The 27,589-nt window shown below is 34.3% G+C and overlaps 1 protein-coding gene across 1 annotated transcript in view; it reads right to left on the bottom strand.

Moving 5' to 3' along the window:
* The window catches only part of CSMD3 (CUB and Sushi multiple domains 3), a gene marked incomplete at its 5' end in the record, with an annotated part of 553,604 nt that overhangs the window by 62,182 nt on the left and 463,833 nt on the right, over positions 1-27,589 (bottom strand). Inside the window, 9 exons of the mRNA XM_081116493.1 lie at positions 5,316-5,461; positions 6,307-6,484; positions 7,182-7,370; positions 9,642-9,851; positions 11,525-11,641; positions 14,010-14,079; positions 15,398-15,516; positions 25,162-25,266; positions 26,683-26,779. Coding sequence (XP_080972619.1) covers positions 5,316-5,461; positions 6,307-6,484; positions 7,182-7,370; positions 9,642-9,851; positions 11,525-11,641; positions 14,010-14,079; positions 15,398-15,516; positions 25,162-25,266; positions 26,683-26,779 — 1,231 coding nt within the window. The remainder of the gene's footprint in view (positions 1-5,315; positions 5,462-6,306; positions 6,485-7,181; positions 7,371-9,641; positions 9,852-11,524; positions 11,642-14,009; positions 14,080-15,397; positions 15,517-25,161; positions 25,267-26,682; positions 26,780-27,589) is intronic.

A 27,589-nucleotide genomic window follows, 5' to 3' on the forward strand; every position in this document is an offset into this window, starting at 1 on the left:
CCAAAACATTTTCATATGGTAAGAATGCTTACATTTAAGCTCCTTAATTTTTACCCTGTTCGATTCCTTCTTGTTATGTGCTTCACAGGACCTGCTATTTTTTCTTGGAGCAATCACAATTTGGAATTGTACACTCATGCCTGTTTAATGTGCTCAACGCCCATCTTCCGCAAGGTCATCGGAGAATCCCCTGCACAGAGGGAAGGGCCTGGCGCAGTCATAATTGCAAACAAGTACTCCACGCTTGCTCTATACAAGCAAGTATTAGAAACACTTTACTTTGTTCGGGTTTGCATCTGGCAATCTTTTTTGGTTACCTTTAATTTCCTATTTTCTTTGTAATGAAACACCCAGCCTAATTCCAGAAAAGAATGCTGTTATTTATCTACTTCAGTTCAACTGAGCTATTAAAGGCTTCTTCAAAGAAGACAAAACAGAACACTGGCGAATTGCCCTTCCTTCTCTAAACCAAAAAAGCACACGTGCACAACCTTCCAGCCAAGCAAGGGCATCGTTTCTTACAGAGAAAAAAATAATGTCCTCTGTTCCCTCATAAACTCTAAGATCTCTACAACCACGGGCGCACTTCAGTGGTGACCCAGAATACTTCAAGTAGGATAATTTCATGATTTGGGGAAATCTGGAGGAGGAAAAGCATTCATTGATAGTTACATGACCGGTTATGTAATTACAGCAGTGTTGGTTCAAAAGTTATGTAAAATAAGTTTAAGCAGCTCCACTTGAAAGCGGACTCGGGTGTTTAAATAAATGCTCTTCTAGTTCTAATTAAGAGGAAAAATGTTCTGAGTGTAAATTGAAGTACCCTAATATTCTGATATTAGAAAAAGAGGTGAATTGGGTAATGGATTTAAACATTAAAATGATACTTTCTGTTTTAAAGACATATCAAATATGTATTCTGGCTGTACTATAGCCTTCTGGTTGTTTTGATTGGCATAAGTCAGACCCTCAATAAAACTTATTTTTTCTTTACACAGGAAGCATAGCACATTTTGGGAACTATGAAGAAAACACACTAAGTTGCAATAAACCTACCAACATATTGCAGTTAGCTGGCAGACCCTGGGGGAGCACTAAGAAGCGTGAAGCTTCAAGTTGTAAGTAGAGGGGCATTTTCTAGAAAATAAGATGACCTATCATCTTGCTAAAAATGAAAATCATTTTTGTTAAATTTTTAAAGAAAACTTAGGTTTATATACCATTAAATATAATCTATGCATGAGATAATACTGGTTTGGGACGCTGCCTGGCACTTATTTTATTGCTGCTGCTGTCATTATTTAAAAAGAGGTCATTCTTTGGAATCAGACAGACCTATTTGGAATTCCACACAGTCCTTCTATTTATTAGTTCTCTGGTTTTATGTAGGTTACACATTTTTTCGATCAGTTCTTTCATTATTAAAATGGGGGTCATAATGCTTATCTTGCAGAGTTATTACAAAAATTAGCAATAATACATGGAAAATACCTAGCATAATGCTGGGCACATTAAGTTTTCTGTAAATGACAGCTATGGCTATTATAGTGACCATTGTACAAAGTCAGTGTCTGCAGAAACGTATAGTTACAAAGATTTTTGCAATTTACTTTCAAAGAGTCACTGGTTAGGACTGATAGTTATTATTTATTATAAGCCAACTCCACCTTGACTCCATGGCAGATAACAAGAAAATTCAGCAATACAAAGAGAGACAAAAACATTTCCTCAGATGCAGAAGACATGTGATAGCTGAGATAAAATGCCTCAACATTCACTCCTGTCCTATTTCTTCATTGCACAGAAATTGCATTTTGCAAAGCTTTTTATGAATGTTATTTTTGATCATGAAAGGCCTTATGAAAGTGATATTTTATAAAAGACAGATGGTTGGCTGGATCTCATAAAAGGAAGTCAGGTTGGAGAAAGAAAAAAACACATTTTTTTTTCTCTTTTCAAACACATTTAAGTAATACCTTAATAAATAAAGCTTAAATGATTAATGTGGCCTTAAGAAAATAATTGAAGATATTGATCTGTCAGATTTATAAAATAAATACACAGGTCCTAAGAAAACCACTTGTGACTTAAGAGGGCAGAGAAAAACAGAAGGAGCTATTTAATCAATAAGAGAATTTAAAGAAAACTGAATGGGGGAATAAACCATTCTAAGCTTAGCTAGACTCAACCAGCTTAAAGTAAGTGTTAAATAGTAAATTAGCTACTGGCTTATTTATTTTAAAAAATACCAAACAACTTGCATAAATTTTCTTTATCATTATGAGAGTTCACTTTGGCACTAAGCTATAGGTACTGAATACGGGCCCAGACTATGAATATTATATTTTAGATGTGTTAAATTGTACTAATTGTATTAAGACTAATTTGCAAACAGGCATCTTTTTTGTTTCTGTGAGAGAGACTAGGCACATATCTATGGATTGTAATCTCAAAATTGTCCCTAGTACAGCTAAAAAAGGCAACTAAACAACTTTTTTGAAAGAATCTGAACACACTTCCCACTGTAAGACTGAAACATAATCAGTCTATAATAAAAATACAAAAGGGTTACAAGGCAGAGATATGGTGCGTCCTCAAAAATGCATTCGCTATGGTGAAACTCACAGGCTTATAAAACATTACGCCGTAGTGTCATGTTCTCGAAGGGTCGGTGAAAAGAAGTGCATGATCGAGAAGACGGTGGTGACACCTATGAGCTCGAATGGCCAGGAAACGGAGGAGCTGGGACTTAAGATGGGGACACTTTCAGAGCTGAGGACCAGGGAGAAACCATTTAGGAACCGAAGCTCAGGGGGGCCAAGAGACCCAACCTGCCTGGAGTCGGGACAGACAGACACTGGGGAGTAAGAGGCAGTGAACCAGCCTACAGGGCAGGTTTAAACTTGGTTTACTGTGGGCATCAGGCATTCTTGAAAAGGTGAGTCGGGATGAAAGCAGTGCTTCGGGAAATTACCCAAAGGGAGCTGCTGGAATGTAAGGCATCTGTCAGTTTTAAAATGAGCCCTGGCTACCTCCCCAAATTTCAAGGTCATTTTAAGGTTCGGGTAAAATTTCCAGAGATGTTGATTCGAATGTTAGGATTCTCTAGGCTCTGGTCATTGTGCCTTAATTATGAAATTTAAAGCATAAAAATAAATGCTCTATTAGAGAATCTAAAATGTGAGATAAGGTATAATAAGGAAAGGAAAATGTACTGAACATCTCCTCTGTCCGGCACTATAATAACTGTATATTATCCATTGTCTCCAATTCTCATATCACCTCTGCCATCTAATGCTCATAACAGTAATAATGGCAGCAATTATTTGGGTAAAGCTATGCAAAATTTCCAATACTTAGCATCTTTTGGCCAAAAATTTCATATGGTTCAATCTAATTTATACCAGTAATTGCAGTAATTTCTACATAAACATTATGTCATTAATCTCAGCAATCCTACCATGATGTTTTATAGCAAAAAAAAAAAAGTAAAGACCAAAGAGTAACTTGTCCAAAGTCAACTGGAAAACTAAGCACTAAATAAATATTTGATCTACTTGATCTTCTTATTCCTAACATAATTCTGTTTTTATTATGCATGACTCAAAACCTAGTTACACATGATGTGAAACATATTTTGAATATATAAAATACACACACACACACACACACACACACACATATATATACACATTCATATAAGTGTCTGTGTAATTCCACACTCACGTTTTGTGTGTGTATACATACATTCTGTAATCCTAATGTTTTCTATATGGACACACATACACAGACATCTTTTTCTCTGACTATATTTTCCCTTTGAAATGTGTCCTAAGTTTTACAAGAATCATACATTCCCTGTAAGGTCATCTTATTGATATTTGTAGTCCATCAAGGAATTAGTCCCTTCTGTGTCATTTGTTTTGGCAGGACACAAAACAATAAAAACCTATGCAAGGATCCATGAAAGAGAAAATGCACAAAATGCAGTTCAGCAACTAATTCATTTTTCAACTTTAACTACTAATTTAATGGTTCCCAAGTTGTAATTATCTATTAAAGTAATAAAACTGTTGTTACAGTTTTAGATTATATCTACATATTACCAGCATCAATATCCAAGTCAGTATAAAAGGCAAACGAGTTATTTTGTAAAAAGTCTGAACAAAAGTCATCTAACCGAATGGCCCTTTCTCACTGGCTATGCCGGAGCGTGCATGCAGCCCTAGCAGCTGTGGGCTCCACAGAAGTACAAACTGCGCGCTGCCCACTGGCGGATAAATGCTCAGATTCGGCAAATCAAACATTTTCTAGTCTATGCTCTGAGTATATCTAAACCTGATGTGCTTTAAATGTGAGCGTTACCATTTTTGACTTACCATATTTTTCATGGAATATAAGATTTTAGTATCAAAGCTTTACATTGTGTGAAAAAAATAAGAATGTTAAATCGTATATTAACGTCATGGACAAATAGCATGCTGATACTGCAAATTTTTATATAACTTGCAAATTTAATTTAGTAGTTTATTAATCCTGGGAAATGCTCATGGAATTGGTCCAACAAAGCCATATGAAGCAGAATGTGCTTCATGGAAGTATGGTCATAGCAGATAAAGGTATGTAATAATTAGAAATAAAGTAACATTTTATTTATAATGAAATAAAATCAGTTTGAGATAAAAGAAAAATAATTAAACTGTGATGCAATCTGAATGTCTTTTTTTTTCCCAAAAAAGTTACCATTATGAAGAGAAGACCCAGACATATACAAAGAATTAAGATTGCAACTCTTCATACATTATTCCACAAGCATAAAAGCTATAAACTTAATGATCTGGAATAGTCACTTAAAACTGTAAGATTCTAGAATAGATACAGTTTTGAAACAAGATATAAATGAACGAGTAATATGATTTAAAGCATAGAGATATTGGACGCTAGTTTTAGAAAGATTCACAGCAGGTTGAATAGATTAAACATTTTGTATTGAAAAAGCTATTAATGTCTCAAAGTTACATGCAATAAAATATGAACAGCTGGTTCTCTTTTATTGGTTTCCATGTGAAAAAAATTATTATTTTCTACTGGGTAATTACTGACTGATATATTTCCTGTTTCCATTTGTTTAGGTTTTAATGTTCCTAAATGCTTATAAGAGATTATTCTTTGCAAGTAAATGTATTCGAAGTTATAAAAAAAAGTGTCAAATTTTAATACCTTTTCAATCATTGGTTAAATATATTTTGCATTCAATTTTCCAGGACAATTTTAAACAGCACCAAGTAAAATATAAATTCCTAGATAATACGAACCATGATAACTGAGCACAAAAAAGCCACTTGTTGTGAAATCGCTGTGGAATTTGATTAGAATCTGATTTGAAGTGCTGTAGACTGATTCCAAAGCGGTATTGCCACTGAACTGCCCAATCTGGGGTGAGTTTTGATCTGGTCCATCCCTGTTAGAGAGAGGCAGAGCAGAGAGGGGAGAATGATTAAGACTAAATTTTTAGGTGAGTTTTTCATAAAGTTTAATAAAGGTAATTACATAAGAGATGATAAAAATACAGTAGATGAAATAACTGATGAGTGCCAAACCACATTGGTATGCGTTATGTTTATATAGGGGATACCATTTAATAATGTGAAGTATAAAAGAGATCACATGTTTACCTAAATGAAATGCACTCATATTGGTTGTAATTAATTACACTATCTTTGGCATCCTGACTATAATTCAGAGTCTCTAAAATGCCTAGGGTTTGCCCTCCTTTTATTTTCTTCAAAATAATCTTGAGTACATTTTGAAGGAATCTTAGAACTCACACAGTAGTTCTATTAACAAATTGCCTATAATTCAGATATTTTCTTTATAATATATTTTTAAATAAAGATGTCTCAATTAACAGGATAATACAAATGTATATTTATAACTATTATGAGAGAAATTCAAAAGTTATAGTAAATAATTGTGTTTGTATATAGGCTTTTAATTTTCACTAGTTTTGTAAATACACAAGTTTCTTACCTTAAACTTACCCTGATATTAATTCCTTGCTTTTGCATTGTCAGTTTAATAATAAATGAAAATATTTTTCCACACATCAAGTTTGTATTCAAAGTGTTTAGTTACTTCATGGGCAAAAAAGTCTAAATCTATTTCTGTCTCATTCTACCAATCACAGACTGTCACCCTCAGTCACACCGACTGAAATATCGGATGGCAATTTCTGTTTTCAGAGGATTGCGATGTATTTTCATTCCCACCTCGTTGAATCCGTCAGTACCAATGGTCCTGGCTTACCATACAGTAATGAAGTCATAGACAGGCTCTGTTTGGAGGACAGTGAAGTTGATGTAGATTCCATTCCCAGGGGGGACTCGCACAAGCCAGAAACAGTCCTGAAAGTTGGGATATTCATCTGGGTACCCAGGAGAGTAAATGGTGCCATTCATGGCAGTTATATTCCCTCCACAAAGAGCTACAGAAAAGATACAAAACAAAATGTTAAAATAAAATAACAATGACTCGATTATAGAGAAAGAGGCAAACATTTCGTATTTCTTAAGCAGTATGAAATCCATCTGTATTATGTTTTTACCTCTTAGGCATATAAAATGAAGTTGGAAGCTATGAACAAAATATTGTCAGCTTTTATTTATTTTCTATATGAAGCATGCTACATAGTTATTATTAACTATCACTAGATCAGTAAATCACATTGCCTTTTTCCAAATATTTTATCCATATATATACACTGCTGAACTCCTGTCTTATACCATATATATTTATGTGTATATATATATATATATCTTTATAAGAGGTTCAAGGAATTTTTATTTAAAAGTTTTTTTTTAAGAGGCAATGAACCCAAATTCAGTAGCAGTATCTGGGTTACTGGTTTATATAAGAATGACTATTAAACACACACACATACACCTACACAGACACACACATAGGAGGAGCTCTACAGCGTTGACTTTATTTTCAGTGGCAATGGCGAAGGGTAGGGCTTCTGCCGGTAATAAAATCAGTTATTCATCACGGAGCCTTAAGGGTTTAACCTGTGTACTAACTACAATTATTCATCTGAAAGAGACGCTGTATGTTTTGCATGCCGTTTGAAGAGAAGGCCAAAGAAATGCCCCGACAAGAGTGACTGAGCGGAGGGAGCGCACCTTCACACCTGGGAAGCGGGTGATTCCAGTTCCGGCTCACGCCATGGAGGCAAGTGAGGGCCGAGTTTCCAATCAGCGTGTATCCAGGGAAGCATTCAAATGAAACGGTTTGACCCACAGTGAAATCACTGCCAATTACAAAGCCATTTCGAAACGGGCGTGGATCGGGGCAGCTTTGCAACTGATAGGCTGCAAAGGGAAAAAGGAAAACATTTTTGCTTTCTGAATTTTGAAAGGACACAGATGGGTATTATTCGCATCTTGCAAAATAGATGCAGTGCTGCTTGTAGTTGGTTATATATAGCAATTCAGGTTTATGATAAATGATATCAATGAGAGTATGATATGAATTGCTTCTTATGTCTACAATTTTCACATTAAATGTTAGTACAATTCATAAAAATGCATTCAGTTTCTTGAGCCACTTATGTAATCTATCTAAATTCTAAGTTTTAATGAAAATGTAAACTACTCTAACCACCACAATTTTAATCAAACATATTCTTATTCCTTTATATAGAGTGTGCTTCCTAGTTACAGTGCACATGCATAGAATAAAATAAACACACATGTAAGCTTAATTCTGAGCCTCTTTGAATTTTATTTTTACTATTTTTTCTCCAAAAGAAGCCACCGTTGAGTCTCTCTGAAGTAGTTATTTAATAATATAAAATGCTAGGAAACACATTTCCTCCTAATGTAAATTTTGTACTTTAGACATCACGGTATTTTTGGCACTACATGCTCATTTGTTCATATTCCTTTTGTTCTGCATTCTACATGAGATCAAAGTTGCTATTTGTTTTGTTTATCATTGTATCCTAAAAGCCTCGCCCATTGCCTTTCATGTAGTAAGAGCTTACTAAATGCCGCCAAATAAATTTTGAGCCTATAAACAGTGTGTACTGTGCATTTTTCCAAAATTCAGAAAGTTCTTAAAGTCTAAGTGCAAGGTCATTTAAAAATAACATTCTGCGACTCCGTATAAATTAACCTGCTTCTCAAAAATGCCATCAGCTTAATGATATCAATGCAGTAAAAGAAGAGATAGCTTTAAAATTCAATGTAACTCACAAATAATATGTAGTGATGATTATAATACATTATGGCTCATGTCAATAATATTAATATTAGATCAATAAGAGTAAAGATTCTATATATTTTATGTACTTATGTAAATAATAAAAAATCTATTTTCAAGGACATAGGGACTAGAAAATACAGTTAATAAAGTTCAATGTCCAGTTTGACATCATTCAAACAAGAACATTATTTTGAGAGGCCACGGAAAGCGAGGGCAGGATAAAGAACATGAAGGCCGGTTTCAGTTAAATAGCAAAGCGCCGGCATGAGGTCCTTTGTACTTGCTAGGGAAGGACCACAATATAGCTCTGAATCTTCTAGCAGCAAAGAAGAAACTCAGTTGTTGCCCAGTTGTTTCTCAAATAATTAAATTCTTTGGGAGCATAGCTAATTCTGTACTGTGAGGTGGTAGAAATGACTCCTATTTTATGTAAAAGATGATGAGCGATGAGTGCTCTTAAGTTACGTCTGCAAATAGAACACACACTTTAATTATTTTAGCACCAGGTAGTTGGATGTTACAATGTCTATTTTAACTATACTTAAATGTCCTTTTGGGTATATACTTTTATTCAGCAAGTATTTATGGTGCTATTATTGTTCTAGGCACTTGAGCTACATCAACGGCCAATACACAGATCCTTGCTTGGAAATCACAAAAATATTATATACTCAAAAAATAAAAAATAAAATAAATTAATTAATTAAAAATCCTGGCCGGGCGTGGCTCAGCGGTTGAGCGTCAACCTAGGATCCGGGCGATTGGGGTTCGATTCCCGGTCAGGGCACATGCCCGGGTTGCGGGCTAGGCAGCCGATCAATGACTCCCATCATTGATATTTCTATCTCTGTCTCTCCCGCTCCCTTCCTCTCTCTCTGAAATCAATAAAGATATATTTTTAAAAAAGAAAGAAATAGGCCTAATATAATGATTGCCTGCATATTTATTTCATATTCCCATGGCTATAAAATAGAATCAAGGAATGTCATATTCTATCATTAAAAGTAAATGAAAATAATTTTACCTGTAATAGATGGGTACTACAAAATATCTTTTCAATACACTCATTTTGATATAAAAGCCAAGATAAAACTTTGCTATCCAGCTTGCTTAAACTGCCTTGCCTCGACATGCTTCATTTCACTGTGCGTTAAGAGTAACTATCCTTTTTTCAGTAGTATAATTTTCTAAGGCCTCAGAAAGACATCATTTCCCCTAGATAGTTGCCTGAAAATGGCAGTATTTACAAGATCTTGCTAACTGAAGCTTGCCTTGGTTTAGGTTCTTTCTATTTCTAAAACAGAATATAGAAAATACTTTTAGATTACTAAGAACTGATTTGGGACGATATAAACTTTAACTATTGCCCATCTCACCTTGGTATACAATGTGGAACCCTTGTTTGTTTTGTGAGTAGTCACTGTGAAAATACAGGCTGGTTTCATGAGTTGTGCTAAATAAAGAAGATGGTATTTGAGGGCCACTAAGCCGGCCAATAACAGTGCTCGTTTCTGAGGTTCCGCTTCTTACTTCCAAATAATCATGTATAGTTTCTGTAGAAAAATTTACAAACTGGAGATGTACCCCTAAGGAAGAAAAGCAAACATGAGACTGCTTTATTTTTTTACCAAGTTTCACGCACACACACACAAATGCACACACTCACGCTAATGCACTTAGATATGTTCCCATTTAGGTTGCGAGGCGCACTCTCTGGATCTGGGCCGTGGGTTTGCTGTCTGCCCAATGGCCACAGAAACTCGACTACTTCAAATGGTGTGTACACGTTGTAGCCAGAAGGACCCGCATTAGAAAGCCCCTAAGAACCCTCCTTTCAGTGGCTTCCTGTTCTCCCAAAACCTCAGTCCCGTCACCCAGGGCTGGGGCGTGGTGAATTCCTCTGGCTTCCCCATGTGCGTCTTTCCCTGTGTCACTGTTTTTCTAGGATTTCTTTCCCATTCCCCACAGACTGGTCCTCTTTGCAGAGCAGTCTCTTTAAACTTTAGAGCCACAGTTCAGGCATCACATCCTCAGGCAAGACTTTTCTGAATTTACTAAACTGAACACTAAGTACAGCCCTGTCCTCTCTCTTATACTTCGTAGAAGGTAAAGGGGGGCAAATATAGGGTGACGGAAGATAATTTGACTATGGATGGTGGGCACACAATGCGACATACAGATCATGTATCACAGTAATGTACACTTTAAAGCTATGTGACCCTATTGAGCAATGTCACCCCAATAAATTTAATAATAATAAAAAAGAAGATGTGACTATCTGTCTCCTCGTTGTGACTGTAACTTATTTGGGGAAAGATACAGAGTCCATTCTACTAAGTACTGGGCATTTCATCCCCAGTACTTAGCATAGTACCTGGGGTATAATATGTACTCAGTAAAGAGTTATCAAAACTATAAGTTTCTGTGAGTTTGTGTAAAACATTTAAATATGAATTTGTATTCTGAGGCTGTAGGTGCTTTGGATAATCGGGTACTTAAATTCAGTCCTCAACAAGTGAGATAGTACATACAGAATTTCTTAATTGCTCTAAATCCACCAGGTTTTTGCTTCAAGAAGTGTCTACTCATCCTAGTCTCCTGTGATTTAATTAACAAGCCTATCCTCAATCTAGCATTTCTATTTATGCATTTACAGACTCACAGGATATGAAGAAGCTACAAGAGAATATATTAGTGATAGAAGAGTGATAATTTATTAAATGTAATATATCCCAAACACTGGGAATTGTAATATTAGAATTGAAAAGTTATTCTATTCACAGAGGCATTTAAACCTAACATTAAAAAATTTGTACTACTTTTCAAATGTAAGGTCTTATTTATTTACAATGCATCTTAAATGAATTAAATAGATTACCATAAAATAATTTGTCCATGTACTACTTGGATACAAATAGAAGAGATTTACAAAAAAATTATACATGCAAATTAAGTTGAATTTATCATTGCCACACACATCTAATTGAGGCTACATCCATACACATCAAATCAAAAGTATAAGCTTATCTATCTGCCAAATTAAAAAGTGTCCATATTTTTTCAATTATCCAAGTATTCTAGTTGAAATGAATTTGGCTTAAGCAACAATTATCCAAATTTCACTCCTCAATTTACCTAACAGTATGTAATCCAAATTAAACAATAATTTCTGAATATTTTATAGTAGACATTGATATTTCTTTTCAAGGATGCATTCAGTGATATCGAAAACATTTTCATGTGTTTTTAATATACATACCAAAACCTACGGGCAGCTTTATTGTCCATGTGCAATCTAAACTGCTGGGGTAGTTTCCAGGAAAGCCAGGGCTGAGAATCACCCCACTGAAATCTGACATAGCACCACCGCACTGAGCTGCAAGATAATTGAGGCCCCACGTAAGCCAGAGTAGTGGAATAGTGGAATATATTAAAAAAGGATTGAAATCCATTCAAGTCTTAAATTAAAACTGTTTGATATAAATTTGAATATTGTCAACTCTCACTCACCACAGGCTAGTAATCAAATATAATCTACTGGCAATGCATTTCCTAAAAATGCATAAAAAGACAGCATACTTCCTTTCTCAGCAACAACTGCAAGTAAAAACAATTACAGCGCAGCAAGGAGGAGCTCACGTGCCGGACACAAGCAAACAAGAAGCATGTGCCCTTCTCCACAGCAGGCAGTTTCTTTCTCACCCTTAAGTACTTCTAGTCCTGTTTTGATGCACTCCAAAGATGACAGAATTTAGAATAAAATCACCCAACAATATCAGTTCTAAGTACCAGGTTCAAGGGGGAACGGTTTTCATACCCTTCCTTCCTTTTACTCTTTTTGTAAGAAGGCTAAATAAATAAATAAAAATTAAGAAAAATATTGGTTTCTATTGGTAATGTGTAAGGGATTCACATATCACACATGGGACATGGTCTTTATCCCAAAATAATTTAAACAAAGAGTAGGGAAGTCCAAAATGTAAAAAGATATAGCCAACTTTGAGGATTTAGGCATAATTTATCAATGTGCTTGTTTTAGAATCCCTGTTATACTGATTTACTATTGATACGCTCAGGAACAATTGTAAGAACAGATAATTACCCAAGCTTTAGTTTTTGAATGATTACATAGAACTATTTACATTTAACATGCATTATAAGAGCAATTGCATTTTGCAAGCTAATTCTTCTAAACATTTTTATCATTTCGTCATAAAAGGACTAAAAAACACATTTGTTGATTGTGGGTTGAAGAATTAAATTTCATGACTTCACATCTGAAATTTACCTGTATAAAACACTGACTTGCACTCATTTATTTCGTGTTAAGAATAGTAATAGATAGATACTCAAACTTCAGGTTATGTATCAGTAGAAATTCTATCAGTGTTCTGTGGATAGCAATAACAAGTTCACTGCTATCTTCATGTGAACTGAATGAATTATGTATCAAGCAGATTTTACTAGGGGGATATATATAATCTTGCAGTCAACTTGCATATAAAGCTTTGTTTCGAATGTGATTACCATTGAGAGCTAAAGATAGACCTGTATCCATTTCCATCCTTCAGTGGCTTTGCAGTAGACTCTTGTGCCCCATAATGCTTTTCATTGACACAAACACCGTATAGTCCTCCAACATAAGATCATCTTTGTTTCCTCCTTCTAATTTGTCTCTATTATCTAAAAATCTCAAGTGACTTTTCCTTTCTTCCATCAAATATCTGGCAGATTGTTTATTTTCCAGTTCACGAGGCTGTAACCTTGTTACCTGGTAGCTAGAGTTTTAAGACACTCTCTGCATCATCCTCAGGCCTTTAGTTCTTCCTTATAATGTAGCCATGATGTCAATTCAAATTTTTTGTCTATCAAATATCATACAAACTTGTTTTCCAAAAACTATAAAATGCAAAATAGGATGAGTAGAAAAGAAAGGAAAATGCTCATAATCCTAGTACTCACAGATAACCTGTTTATACTCTGTTTTTCCTCTATAGAAGAGGAAGATTATATGAACAACAAACACATAGTGTAGGATCCAAAAACTTTATATTCCATCATGTAATCAATGGTACAGTTTAATATGAAATTACTCATTTCATTTCTCTTATTTCTACCACTCTCAGTGGTAAATGGATATTTTAATATTTAATATTTTCATGCTCTGTAGAGCCCAGTATATTAATGGTTGCATACAGATACCAGAAATGAGGAAGAGAAATTAAAAGGGGGATAGAAATAACTGGAAGCAGCAATAAGCTAGGGCAAAAGTTTGTGCCCCTATTTCCAAAGCCCGAAGTGCTCTTTTGATATATATTCCATATCTTGATTGCCTGTCACCACTGAAGACATCCTGTGGAGTGTCATTCTCTCTTTGGTAGACTCCAGATCCCTTATCTAATCTGGCTCAGTGGTAAGCAGTAGGATATTTACTATCTTCCTGATCCTGGGTACTTCTATCATATCATACTGCAAAAACTCTTGGGGGGAATCAAGAAACCTAGCACCTTTTCTCAGTTTTCTAGTTTTAAGTCATCCAATGATATTGAATTGGGGTAAAAAACAAAACAAAACAAAAAAAACCTGTAAAAATTTAAAATAAAAAAGATATCAAACATTTATCTCAAAGTATCATTTCCATAAAACCCGACAAAAGGCAAACTATATGTTTGAACAATATCATATAAAGAGTGAAACTTTAAAATTTGATAAGCTTATAAATGTTTTATAGTTCTTTAACTTACCCAAACAAATTGGGATTGGGTAATTCCATCTTCTCACAGGTCCAGGCATACATGTTATATGAGAATGACCCTGTATATACAAGACAATGCAGTTCAGAACACCTTTTAAATGTTAAATCAAACATAAGGTAGTGAATGACTATTATGAAAACAAGGTTAAATATATATTGTCATTTTTAAAGTTTTTAACTTTTACTGGAAATCTTAGTATTATTTGGAATAAGAAAGGTAATTGTATATACTTGTGATAAAATGTAAAAAAGTAAGATCCAGCTAGAAAAATATTAGGACTCCATATCACATTAGAATTGTATTTAACATTTTTTCTCAAAACATTTTCTACTATGATGATTACACAAGTAAAATGGCCTTAAATAGTGGTTTATTATAAATTGCTGTAATATTCAAGGTGAGATAGTTTAAATAATTATAAAATTATTTCATAAAGAGATAAAACAAGTGTTCAAGTATATTAAATTTTAAACTGAAATATAAAGTCCAGAAAGATCTGATTACACTTCTGAGACTCATCATTTGTGATAGAACCATAAAGACTATAAATTATTAATTTTTAATTTAGCTTTCTCTAAGGAATTTATTTACTTAACATGTGAAATCATTTGTGCCTCTTTTTTTTTTTCTTCTTAATTTCTTAAGTCTATCCTTTAGGGAGATTTTTATGAGACCATAATTTTGAGACCCTTCAAAACTATAAGAGAGGATCAATATAAATACAAAAATTCTGAATATACATTGCAAATCCACTTCTTTAACAAAATATATTTGTGGTTGATATTCACTAATTTGGGGAATTTATTATATCATGGAAATTTCATTTAATGCTTTAAGTAGCACTTCATTTATTTTCACATTCTAAAGATCCAGGAGTTCAGTTGTCACATCCTATGTAAATAAGAAAAGTGAATAATTGCTTGGACCGTGTGGCTCAGTGGTTGAGTGCCGACCTATGAACCAGGAGGTCATGGTTTTGATTCCCGGTCAGGGCACATGCCCTGGTTTTGGGTTCCATCCCCAGTAGGCGGCGTGCAGGAGGCAGCCGATCAATGACTCTCTCATTGATGTTTCTCTCTCTCTCAATCCCCTTCCTCTCTCTGAAATCAATAAAAATGTATTTTTTAAAAAGTGAATAATTACTTTTGATTCAAATATAATTTTTAATTACTTGCAATCAAAACAAATTTAGTTCATTCCAGCAATTTCTCTCAAACATATGTTTTACTGAAAAACTGCATGACCTTTGACTTTAGACTAAACTATGAAGCCCAAGAACAATATAGTTTTAAAGCTTGAGGATTGCAATCACTGGTTTGTTCAAATATTCTGAAAGGGCAATGAAAATCAAAACTATGATTTTAACATAAACTTACCTGCAGAGAATAGCCTTGATCACACTGAAATGATACCACATCACCAACCATGTATCTGTCTCCAATTTTAATTCCACTGCTGGGAGTTTGTGGTTCAGGACAGGAATCCAAACCAATTGCTAAGAAAATATTTAATGATAATAATATAAGTAACTTTCAAATAATGACTGCTTAAATTATGCATATTAAATTAGCAAAATTGAATATCTGGGTCATTAAAACTAGATTTTATATTGAGACAAGAATATTCTATGAACAAAACATTTTTAAAAACATTAAGCAAGGTTGTTACATAATACATATATAGGGAAATATTTATGAAAAAATGTTAACTTAAAAAAAGTGATACAAACTCTCGTAAACTATGCAACAGCAATTTTTTAAGTTAAAAATTCTTATATGTCTATAATTGCAGAGAAGAAAAATGGCCAAAATAAAATATTCCAAATATTAGCAGTGGTTATTCTTATGAGATTTTTCGTGATTTGTATGTCCTTCCTTGCCTTTTCCTGCATTTCCAAAATTTTTATAATGAACATAAATTATTTGTATAAGTAAAAAAAAAAATCACCTGTCTATTGGATAAATTAGTACCAGCAGAGAATTTGGGGGTAGGAAATATATTCTCTTCTATTTTTTAAAAAAACAATTGAGTTGGACCAGCTAATCTGTTGAATAAGATTGTTTCTGGGAAGAAGGTAAGGTGAAGAGGTAACCAGATCAGCAGGAGAGTCATATGTTAATGGCCTCTCATTTTTTTTCATCCATTTTTTTTATGTGTACTGATGAAAATAAAACAAATATTTGAAAATCATGCAGTTCATATTTTATAGAGACTTTTTTACTTACACAAATGAACCTCTGAGTATCAAATAATAATTTTAAAACACCTTAAGAATTATTTTTTACTTCTTTGTGACAAAACCAATAGGTCATTATTTGTGGGGATCAGCAACAAAGAAATAATTTTTGTAAAAATGTTGGAAAGTATTCTCTCATGTTTAACCAAGGTCATCAAAATATTGTCACTTTTAGCTTCATGAGTGTAGATTTTGTAAAATTATGCGCTTTTCAATCAAAGATGCTCTCTGTGAATTTTTCTTTAATGAGATTTGGATCAATTAATCTCCTGTTGTAGCCCAAAAGAGACAGAAACAAATCCAGGGACAAATCCGTATAACAAATTGCAGAGTTATGTCCTCTGTCAAATTACTGTAGACAATTTCCCTGACTGGAACATTAAACTTCAGTTCATATTTCTAACATTTATTTATAACTAAATATTATCCTTTCCAATTCTGTTTACAAGGCAATCAATCTAGAGTAGAAAATGTTGTTAATCATATCATTTGTATCAGGTAATTCTGATTAAATAATTACATATATATTACTTCCTCATTTTTCACAATGATTTCAAAGAGTCCTTAATGCATTGAGAGAGGAAGACAGGAAGGAGTAGAAAGTGTAATTACTGCTTAGATCCCAGTAACATTGTTTTGTAAAAGGAAAAACTCCTTCATAAATTTCACATGACAACCCACGTATAGATTTATTGAAAATGAAGACCAAAAACATTGGATTTGCATTCATGTGAGAAAGGAACAGGAATTGAATCCTGTCTTCACACTAGAGGTTGTATTCAGTGAAAGTGAAGATCTTGTTATTTTAAATAGATTGTGTGTTTTCAATTTAAAATTTTTCTTAAATAATAGATAGGAAATAACTATTCTTTCTATGCTTATGCTACATTTGAGGGCCCTTGAATGTACTAAAATTATCATCTGGCATTCCACATTTATCAGCATAAGCCAACAGTTTGAAACTCACATAGACGTCAGTGATAATCAAAGTATGAATTCAAGATGAGCCGGTCTAGTTTGAGAATGAAGAAAACTGTAGACTTATTTCTGGTAAAATGTACCTTGGAATTAATTAATCAATCTGCTAACCAAATACATATTTTTAGCATGTAACTTGACTGTTTGTGGACAAGTTTTTTAAAAGGAGGAATTCTGACATTTAATAATCTCTAAGAGAGCAGTGGTTTAGGAACAGGTGCAGGCTTCGCTCACACTTACCTTGATCCTTAACATTTTCTTACTCACTTCACCTATGTTACCTTAGTTAACATTTAATCAAGGTCTGTAGTATAAAATCACTTATATGAGAAGACAAGAATCGAGGTAGGGAACAGCCCTCTCCCACTGACTCGGGGGCTGTCTGATAACACTTCTCTGGTGTCTGTGAGAGGTGACTGTCACAAAACCAAACCGAGGGACAATGGAACACAGCTCAGAGCTGTCCTCAAGATCTGAAGAAATGATTCATTACCCTTTTCTGACCTCCAATCAATCAGCTCCCAGCATGATCCCGAACTCCTAACACACTGTGTCTTATGATTTTTGCCCTATATAATATGTAACCTACAGACCAACAGGGAGTTTGGGCTTTTGAGCTATATCTTCCCATTCTACTGGTTGACACCATTCATCAATAAAATAGCCAATATTTTGCCCTGGCCAGTGTGGCTCAGTTGGTTGAGCACTGTCCTGCGCACTTAAAGGTTGTTGGTTCGATTCCAGGTCAGGCCACATGCCCAGGTTGCAGGGTCCATCCCCAGTGCGAGGCATGCAGGAGGCAGCTGATCCAAGTGTGACTCTCACATCACATCTATGTTTCTCTCTCTCTCCTTCTCCCTTCCTCTATCTCTAAAAATCAATAAAATATCTTTGGGGGGAAAAAGAAAAGAGAAAAAAAAAGGTGTGTTGGTTGCTTATGCCAGCACCATGTAGTATAGAAAATAAAATAATAATAATAAAATAATAATAATAAAATTGCCAATATTTTTCCACTGCAGTTCTTGTCTAGTGCTTGGCTCTGCCAGCACCGGATGGATAGTTTTTCTGATCTGTAACACTGGCTCTACTAGTTTCTTGCTTTGTTTTCTAAAGTCTAAGATGATTCCTATGACTCAGTTCCTTTACCAATAAATGGTATGCAAAAATACCAGCTTCAGAAGAATACTGTAATGCTTAACGAAGAATCATGCATAATACTTAGAATAGTGCCAGGAAAACAGTAAGTTCTTAAGAAATGTTAACTAACATTATTATTACATGGTTTTAAACATGAAAATGAAGTTGACAGTTTGTATTCTAAATAAAGAGTATTTTTTACTGTTGTGATGAGAGTATATTTCTATATGTTTAAGATCAATAGGTTTTACTTAAATATTCTAGTGATATAAAGAAAGTAGGTAACATTTTATATAAAGTGTCAAGAACTTAAGTACAATGAGTTTGTGATTGACTCAAAATGAAAAGCTTCTATATACAGGTATAATGTTATTGGCTTTATGGTCAGAAAACCTAGGAGACCAGGAGCAGTGTTATTAGCTTAGGATATATATCCAGAGAAAGTTTAGCAATACAAAAACACGATGTTTCTATAATTCAGAAACTTACTAAAACCATCTCTAACTCACAACAGCATAAAGAGGTGAAAAGTCAATGAGATCAATGACCATGAAATAAATTTTGATTAAAAGAAAAGAGGAAACAAACTATAATACAACTGTAATGTTCTCATAAGGTTAATGAGTGAAATGGGTTTATAAAGCTCAATTATACGTATTTGTATGTAATATATTCTGAGTTAGTGGCAACTCAAATGAGAAACAACAAATATTAATAATTTAATTTGGGCAAGAGGTGTTTCTACAATTATTTTATGAGATGATATGCACAAACTAGTTAGAATAAGAAAACTAAGAAAAATATAATCAATTTTAAAATCACAATTTTTCTCAAGTAACTATCTAATTAGCCCAAGGGAGGAAATCATTTTTAGTGATTATAAAAATAAACTCATTAAGACCTAATACAGCCTGGCTGGGCTGGGCGTGGCTCGCTGGTTGAGTATCGACCTAGGATTCAGGAGATTGCAGTTCAATTCCTGGTCAGGGCACATGCCCAGGCTGTGGGCTTGATCCCCAGTAGGGGCGTGCAGGAGGCAGCTGATCAATGACTCTCATCATTGATGTTTCTCTCTCTCTCCCTCTCCCTTCCTCTCTCTGAAATTAATAAAGATATATATATATATATATATATATTAAAAAGACCTAATACATAATCTTGTGAGCATATTGCACAAGGATGGGAAGCAGTAAAGTAACTATTGTGTTGTATTGAATCTTTTGTTACTTATAAACCAGTTAAATGGTACATTTCTGGGTGTTTACTATTGTACGACTATTGTTATGCTTTGGAGTAGTCAGACCTTCCAACTACTGCATGGGATACAAAGACGTTGTCTACACCACCTGAAATTAGATATTTTTCAAATTTCCACCAGGATTTACACAAACTTACTAGAGGCAGATATCATGAGTGAGCTCAGGTGTGGGAGGAGAGCAAAACGTATTCATTATGGTCATGTAGCCACACAGAAACTCCCTTTCTTTAACATGACCCTGTCTTCTCTAGTTGACACCTAGCAAAGATAGCTAGCATTTAATAAGGTATTCAGTAAACACATGATAGATAAACAACTGGGTTTGTTCTTACATTTGGGAAGCAATATCTAAGTGGAAAATTAAGGGAGGGAATGAACTGTTGCTTTTCTTTCCCAGGTAATAGAAAAACAATAAATATGTAATGATCAAAATGGAGCTCTAGGAATATTAATGAGAACAAGGCATGTGAAGAATATATTGGCCAGAAGGAACATCAGATTTGTATACTACTACTACTACTACTACTACTAATAATAATACTAGCAGTAGTAGCAGGCAGGCATTCCCAAGTTAAAATGTTATGATCTCAAATTCAAAGAGAAAAAGAGCACTATAGATAGATAGTTGTCAGCATTTACTTTTTAAGTAAATAAAAAGCGAGGCGTAACTGTCCAGTAACCATGCCACCAGAAGATCTAGTTTTGTTGCTGTCCTTGTTGTTGTTTCCTGAAAAACCTCATGAATGAGTAGAAATATCACAAGGGGAAAATACTCGCTGGAAGGAATTTCATCCAAATTTCCATTTCCCAAGGCAGAAGAACATGTTATGTTTCCTGAAACCTTTACCATTTAAAATACTCCTTTAGGAAGACAGAGTTTGCTTTCTTGGTTTAAAAACACATATGAAATCTGTCCTTTTAACAGCAAACCTTCACATCTTCTGCATCTGTTGCTGGTATTTATAGTGTGATTAGGAGACAGTTTTTGCCTGTTGTGATTCCTTCCTCATGTTACCCTGTGGACAGAACTTCTATCTCAGAGACTGTCGCAAATGAAATACCAAAGCTGTGCACTGAAATCGGTGTCATCTCAATGGAGAAAAGTTAATTTTTTCCAGAACGCAACTCTTGAGCATTTCACTTTTACTTAGCATGAAAACACAGTTTATTTTTTCTCCTTTTAGTGCTTTTATATTCATTAACAAGTACAATTCCTCTTATAGAGGCTACTGTGTTCTCACATTTCAAACAGTAATTTGGGGGGCTTCTGACTATATAAAGAAGTTCTTTAAAATTTTTATTTTTATATCTAGTTAATGTAACCTGTCTCCACCAGTGAACAGATTCTTGCATTAACCCAAATTGATGTTTCTCCACTAAGGGAAATTAGTGTTTTGAAACATGACAGATATTACAGTGCCCTTTACACAAACAAGATGGATTATTTGCAAAAGAGACACTATGCTTGGGTGTATCCTCTGGAGTTTCTTGAGGTGTGCGCTGAGTAATCAGATGGCCTTTGAGCTTGCCTTGCTGGACTGTGTACCCAAATCCCAGCTCTTACATGTAGCATTTGTTCCACCAAATGCATGGTAGCTAATTTTCAATCTATTATTAGCAAAGCAGCCAAAAATGCTGTAGTGCTTGTTTCATAAATTTGCCCTTAAAGACTAGAGCAGAAGTTATTAGTTATTTTAATGTGTAAAGCTGTATTTCAAATCTGCCCCCACCATTCCCTTTCACTTAATATTTTGTAATTACTATGTTAGTGTCAATGTTAATTAGACAATAGATTTGAAAACATGAAGAACATTCCAAAATCTTTTAAGTTAATTAACAGAACATTAGGCAGCCTCTGGCGCTGATCTCACCACTGTCCACTCAACCTGTCGTTTGTTTTCTCTTTCTCTGTCTCTCTGTCCCACTTGCTTTTCGTTTTCCAAGCTCTGTAACTGTTTTTCATCGATTTCTTCATACTTCTTCATTTTTTATTTATAGTTCCTATTTTAATTTTAATTCACTCACTTTGTTTAAAAACAGCACATGCAAAGGGAGTATTTTTAGATGACAATATTACTAAATGTGTCTACTTAGTAAGGCATTTATTTAATTTCTCCCAAAAGAAAGGTCTTTTTATACCTGGATAATATTTTCACTTCTTTGCTAAGTTATGATTTGATAAAAAAAAAAAAAAAGTTTTAATATAACTCTACAGGATTTTTGTAAAAGTGGTATTTTTTATTATGTTTACTTTAATCCAGGAAGTTTTTTAGAATTTTGTTCCAACTCAAAGGAAACATTCAGGAACTATTTTCATGTCTTAGTTTAGGCCCCTAAACACAGTGTTTAAAAAAAAACTGGTGATCATCTTATCACCTTCTGACAATATTCCAGCTTCTGGTTTTTGACAACTACAGTTAGCATCCCGTCACCTACACCGGGTGCTTAGTTTTTGGTTGGCTTGCTTTTCTCTCGGGTGGAGAATTCACGTATCTAATGTTCTCAGGAAGTGTCTGGGGATCTGGCTGAATGCAAAGCACGATTCTGTAAACATTTCCTTGAGATTATGTGAACTGAAAGCTAAAAAATTAAATGCCATTTCCTGTGAGTAGCCTTTAGACCGTTAGAAGAGTTGATAGTCTTATCATTTAAAGTGACTGTGTACGAAATACATTGATACATCCTTTGTTCTTATGCTCACCCATTAGCAATCGTGAGTCCTTTCCCACCTTGTTGAGTTCAGGTCAGTTAAGTGACTTAGAAAATATTAGCATTCCTTGACTGCTCATTTTATAGCAATAACTAGCCTTGATACAGTTGGATGAATAATTACAAATATAGGAAAAAACCCTACATTTTACATAATAAGGTTTAAAGTTGATTATGACAAAGATTTGTCTCATTAATAATCTAATCCCTCTATGGTTCTAATCAGACTTTCCTTGACTTAGGTACTCAGCTTTACTTCTTAAATTAAAGATCAGGATTAAAGATGCTTAAGTTATATTTACAGTACATCTTTTCAGCCAAAAGATTTTAGTTTTCAAGATCAAAAACTGGGAGATTTAAATCCAGTAGTCATTGATTTCCCTTAAGAAGAGCAGTCAAACTCTCAATTCTTTGTATATTAGCATCTACTATTTGTTGATAAGGCTATGGCTCAATTTCCTTCATTTATTGAATATAGTTAAGAGTTTCTAACCAAAAAAAAAAAAAAAGGCTTGAAAAATATTATAGATCATTGGATAATTTATCCCATTAAATTTTAATGATCATATATTATCTACTTTATTACAAATAAAGGACGTCTTTGGCATTTAAGAAAACATTTTAGAAATACAAAAGTCATATACAAGGGACTTAAAAAAAGTTGCCATCATTTCTCTGTGCTTATGATAACTTAATGGCCTGTATAGTGAATAAATATTGAAACATTTGCTGCTTTTGAACTGCATTGATTACAATAAAGTTAAATTTCTGATTAAGACATCCTATAACTTTCAGGAGTCGTCCTACCTGTGTAAGCATTAGTTCCTCCAACCTTACTTAGTTCAGCCCTACTGACTAGTTGCAATCCTAACACGCCACGTATCACAGTACTGTCTGAGCCTGAAGTATTCATGCTGAGAATATCCGCTGCTGTCTAATTGTAAAACTCCTGCTTGTTTGTTAAAACTCAGCCAAAGTGTCACCTCCTATTTGAAATATTCCCTGAACTTCATAAGTGGAGCAGATTCCTTATCGCTTTTGTACAGCCTACCATAAATATCTCCAGCCCTGTACACAGACCGCTGTGTTATTGCTTTCTCTCTTTCTTCTACGCTGTGATCTCATCAAGAAAATACACTGTGACATATTTATCTTTGCTTTTCCCATGTTGAGCATAGTACCTGACATAGAGTAGGTATTTCAAAAATGTATTGGTTGAATGAAGAATAAACGTATCACTGTAATGTTAATAGATTATAAATAAATAAAAGACTCAGAGCAGAACTTACAGAGCTTGTGGGCGGATCAACCCACACGTGAGCTCTCCCTGTCACACTGAGAAGGTCCTACTGAAAAAGAGCAGACTGTCCCTAAACCAGAAGGGGAGGTTGCACAGAAGGAAAAGGTATCCCAGAAGAAACTGAAGAAACAAAAGCTCATGGTCTGGGAGTGAATTCAGCATCAGATAAATACTAATAAAGGTTAAAAAAAAATGGGGACGTTGATATTCAAAATATATAAGGAACTCATATAACTCAACAGAGATGGGCAAAGATCTAAAAGATATTTTTCCAAAGAAAACATATAAATAGCCAATAGGTACATGAAAAGATGCTCAGCACTGCTAATCATCAAGCAAAAGTCAATCAAAAGCACAAGAGATGTCACCCAAAACCTGTTAGAATGACTATTATCAAAACAAACAAAAATAACAAATATTGGTGAGGATGTGGCAAAAAGGGAACCCTTGAGCTCCGCTCATAAGTAGGTGAAAAATAGTCATAATAAAGATCCCCCCAAAAATTAAAAACAGAAGTATCGCATGATCCAGTGGTACTACCTCTGGGTATATATCCAAAGGAAATAGAATGGGGATTCCAAAGAGATACTGTACTCTGTGTTCATTGCAGCATTATGAGCGATAGGATACAGAAACGCCCTAAGCATCCGCCGACGTGAGGAGATGAAGATGTGTTATGCATATGTAATGGGATGTTATTAAAACCATGCAAAAGAAGGATATCCTGACATTTGCAACAACATGGATGGACCTTGAGAGTTTTACACTTAGTGAAATAAGTCAGACGGAGAAAACAACTATTGTATGACCTCATGTACTATGTGCAGAATATCAAAGAGGAGAATCCTCAGGAACAAGGAGTAGAATGTTGGTTCCAGGGGCCGAGGGGAGGGAGCAACGGGAGGTGCCACTCAACAGGTATAAAGTTTCTGTCCGCAAGGTAAGTCCTAGGGACCGGCTGTATTTGTGTCTATAGTTAATACTATTGCATTGTGCACTTAACAATTTTAAGAGCATAGATTTCACGTTGTGTTCTTACAGTTTTAAGAAAATGTGCTTGTAAAGTCTGATGAAAATCAGAACTTTATACATACAGTTTTGCAACGGAATTGGAGGAACACATAAAAACCTTAAAAAATTAAGCCCAGCCCTGGCCAGTTTGGCTCAGTGGTTAGCCTGTGGACTGAAAGGTCCCGGGTTTGATTTCGACCAAGGGCAAGTACCTCGGTTGCAGGCTTGATCCCTGGCCCTGGTCGGGGCGTGTGTGGGTGGCAATCAATCAATGGGCCTTTCATACATGGATGTTTCTCTCTCTCTCTCTCTCTCCCTCCCCCTTCTACTCTCTCTGAAAAGCAATGGAAAAAATATCCTCAGGTGAGAGGTAAAAAATAAAGAAATAAATAAGCCTAATGTTTTCTTTTGACAAATTTCATTTAATTTCTACATTCAGAAAACTAATATTTAAAAATCAATGTAAACTTGTTCTGAACTTCCCTTAATAGTAACACGATATTATATTTACCTGTGTATTCAAGGTGAAAGCCTGCAGCAGAAACACTGATGTCAGATTGAAAATTGAGATACAGATTGTTAGATGTGCTATTCAAAAGATGAGGGATTGTTGTTCCTGAAATGATAATTGAAAATGCAGGTCATTGATCGCATAATAAATACTATAATAAAACTTAGTAAGTTAATTACTAATCAGCCAGTAGGTTATCACTAGAATCATGTATTAGTCAAATGTTTTTAAAGAATTTTTAATAGAAATATCCCTCCCACATTTCTCTTTCAGTTGTTCTTGACTATCTCCAAGGAGACAGACCTTTGAAATCACTTTAGAAGGCTCTCTAAAAATAGACAGGAACAAAGAGAGCTGGTAAACATAAGAGTAGTAAATGTTATGGTCACCTAAAATGAATGTTTTGAATTTCATGTGGACTAAATATCTAAAATATATTTTATGCCTAAACCAAATTAGTCTTGCTCTAAATATTTCTTCTTTACTTTCTTCAATGGTGATGCTAAAAAACTGGTTCAATACTCTATTTAAAAATCTATTAAAGTGTGGCTCAGTTGGTTGGGCGTCATCCTGTGCACCGAAAGGTTGCCAGTTTAACTCCTGGTCAGAGCACAGGCCTGGGTTTCAGATTCAATCCTCTGTAGGGGGTGTGCAGGAGGCAGCCAAGGGATGTTTTGCTCTTATATCAATATTTCTCTCTCTCCTCCCTTCCTCTCCTCTAAAAATCAATTAAAAATCTTTAAAAATATATATATTAGAAACTTAAAAACATTCGAACTTATTTCAGTATATCTGAAATGTGTAAGTTAATAGTTTAAACTATGTTCATATTTCTAGTATAATTAAAGTATAATTAAAGTTAATGTAAAATATATAGTTTAAAATAAAGTAAAACTTCATTTCACCTTTTATATGCTAAAAGAAGCTGTTGGATTATTGCATAAATTACCTTTAAAAATCTCAACAAATTTTAAAACCTTCTAGCCGGTACATATGTACACATTAATTTTATATAATTTTATTCATTTCATAGAAATAATTGTATATTCTCTTTATTGCCACTCAATAGTACCTTGTAGCTTTGACCATGTTATTACACAGTCTCTATAATTATTTATTGGGTGCATAACATTCTGTTAAGTGGATATACCATAATTACCAGGAACTGTCTAATGTTTCACTATTACTGCTCATTTTTTTTTTTTTTTGAGGGTAAAGGGGCACAGCACACACACGATTGCTGAAGCACAAATGAAAATATTAACTTTAACATAAAAGCATCAATAAATAATTACACAATTATAATAAAAATATAGTAAGGTTTTAAACAGCCATTCCTATTTCATTACCTTTAAGGCCTTTCAAACCTCTAACTTTGTGATTTAGTTCACTGCATATAGTTTATAAAAAGCAAATTAAAACCATGAAGTTGGAGTTGTAGGGAGCATTTTTTACAAAGAGAGAGACTCTAAAATTACTCAGTATAAGTGTACTTTAATGAAGCTCAGCTCTCTTATTTACCTGAATAGCTTCCAAGTCTTGGAGCATTGTTATCTCCCCCATCATAAAAGTCCAGAGAATCCCAATTATGTTCTGTAGCAAAGCTGACAACTTGTACCTGTGAAATAGTAATTACTGTTAAGAACACATATTTCTAACAAAATAGCTCAAAGCCTGGATCATATCATTGTGGCTCTTCATAAAAGAAATTTAACAGAACTGAACTTTGCCATTGTGGCGCTGGCCTCTATGAGCTGTCACAAGAAAAACCTAGGGGCACCTAGCAGTGTTCACTGTGGATATAACGCCGAGTTTGCCACCATCGCAGAACTCTCTTTATTAAAAGCTTTGTGTTCATCTAATGACTCAGTGCTAGGATCCCAATGCATGATCCAAACAATTGGCTAACTTTTATGTTTTGCAGTGTTAGATTCTTGTCACTGATTGAGTTTTCTCACTTGCTTCAGCTATAAGGAAATGACCAGATTTGTGGTCCACAAGAATACAGGACCTTATAGTGTAAATGTTCCCAGGATTATCCTGGAGACTTATATTTTCCTTTATTTGCATAACCTTTGTTTAATTTCCTGTCTTTCTTTTATTGAAAAAAATCCCCCATCAAATTGTTTTATTAGGTTAATTAAACAACTTAATGACAGTTCTTTTTGTTCAGCATCCTTCTAGAAGATATTTCAAGTTTTAAATGAACTTACAACACATCGAACAAAATTACTTTACCAAACACACAAATTTTAACATCACTATTCCTTATGCACACATTTAATAGGTCTCAGTATAGATGTACATCTTTCAGAGGTTATTTTTGCAAATGGAGTTGTAATAACTAAATCACTGTGAAAGTCTGTGAGGTTGATAAGGGGAATGCTGGAGTATAATTCTCTAATGTCTTAAATTTTATTTAAAGAAA

Source organism: Miniopterus schreibersii, assembly GCF_964146895.1.
Source record: "Miniopterus schreibersii genome assembly, chromosome: 17".
Classification (NCBI taxonomy): Eukaryota; Metazoa; Chordata; class Mammalia; order Chiroptera; family Miniopteridae; genus Miniopterus; species Miniopterus schreibersii.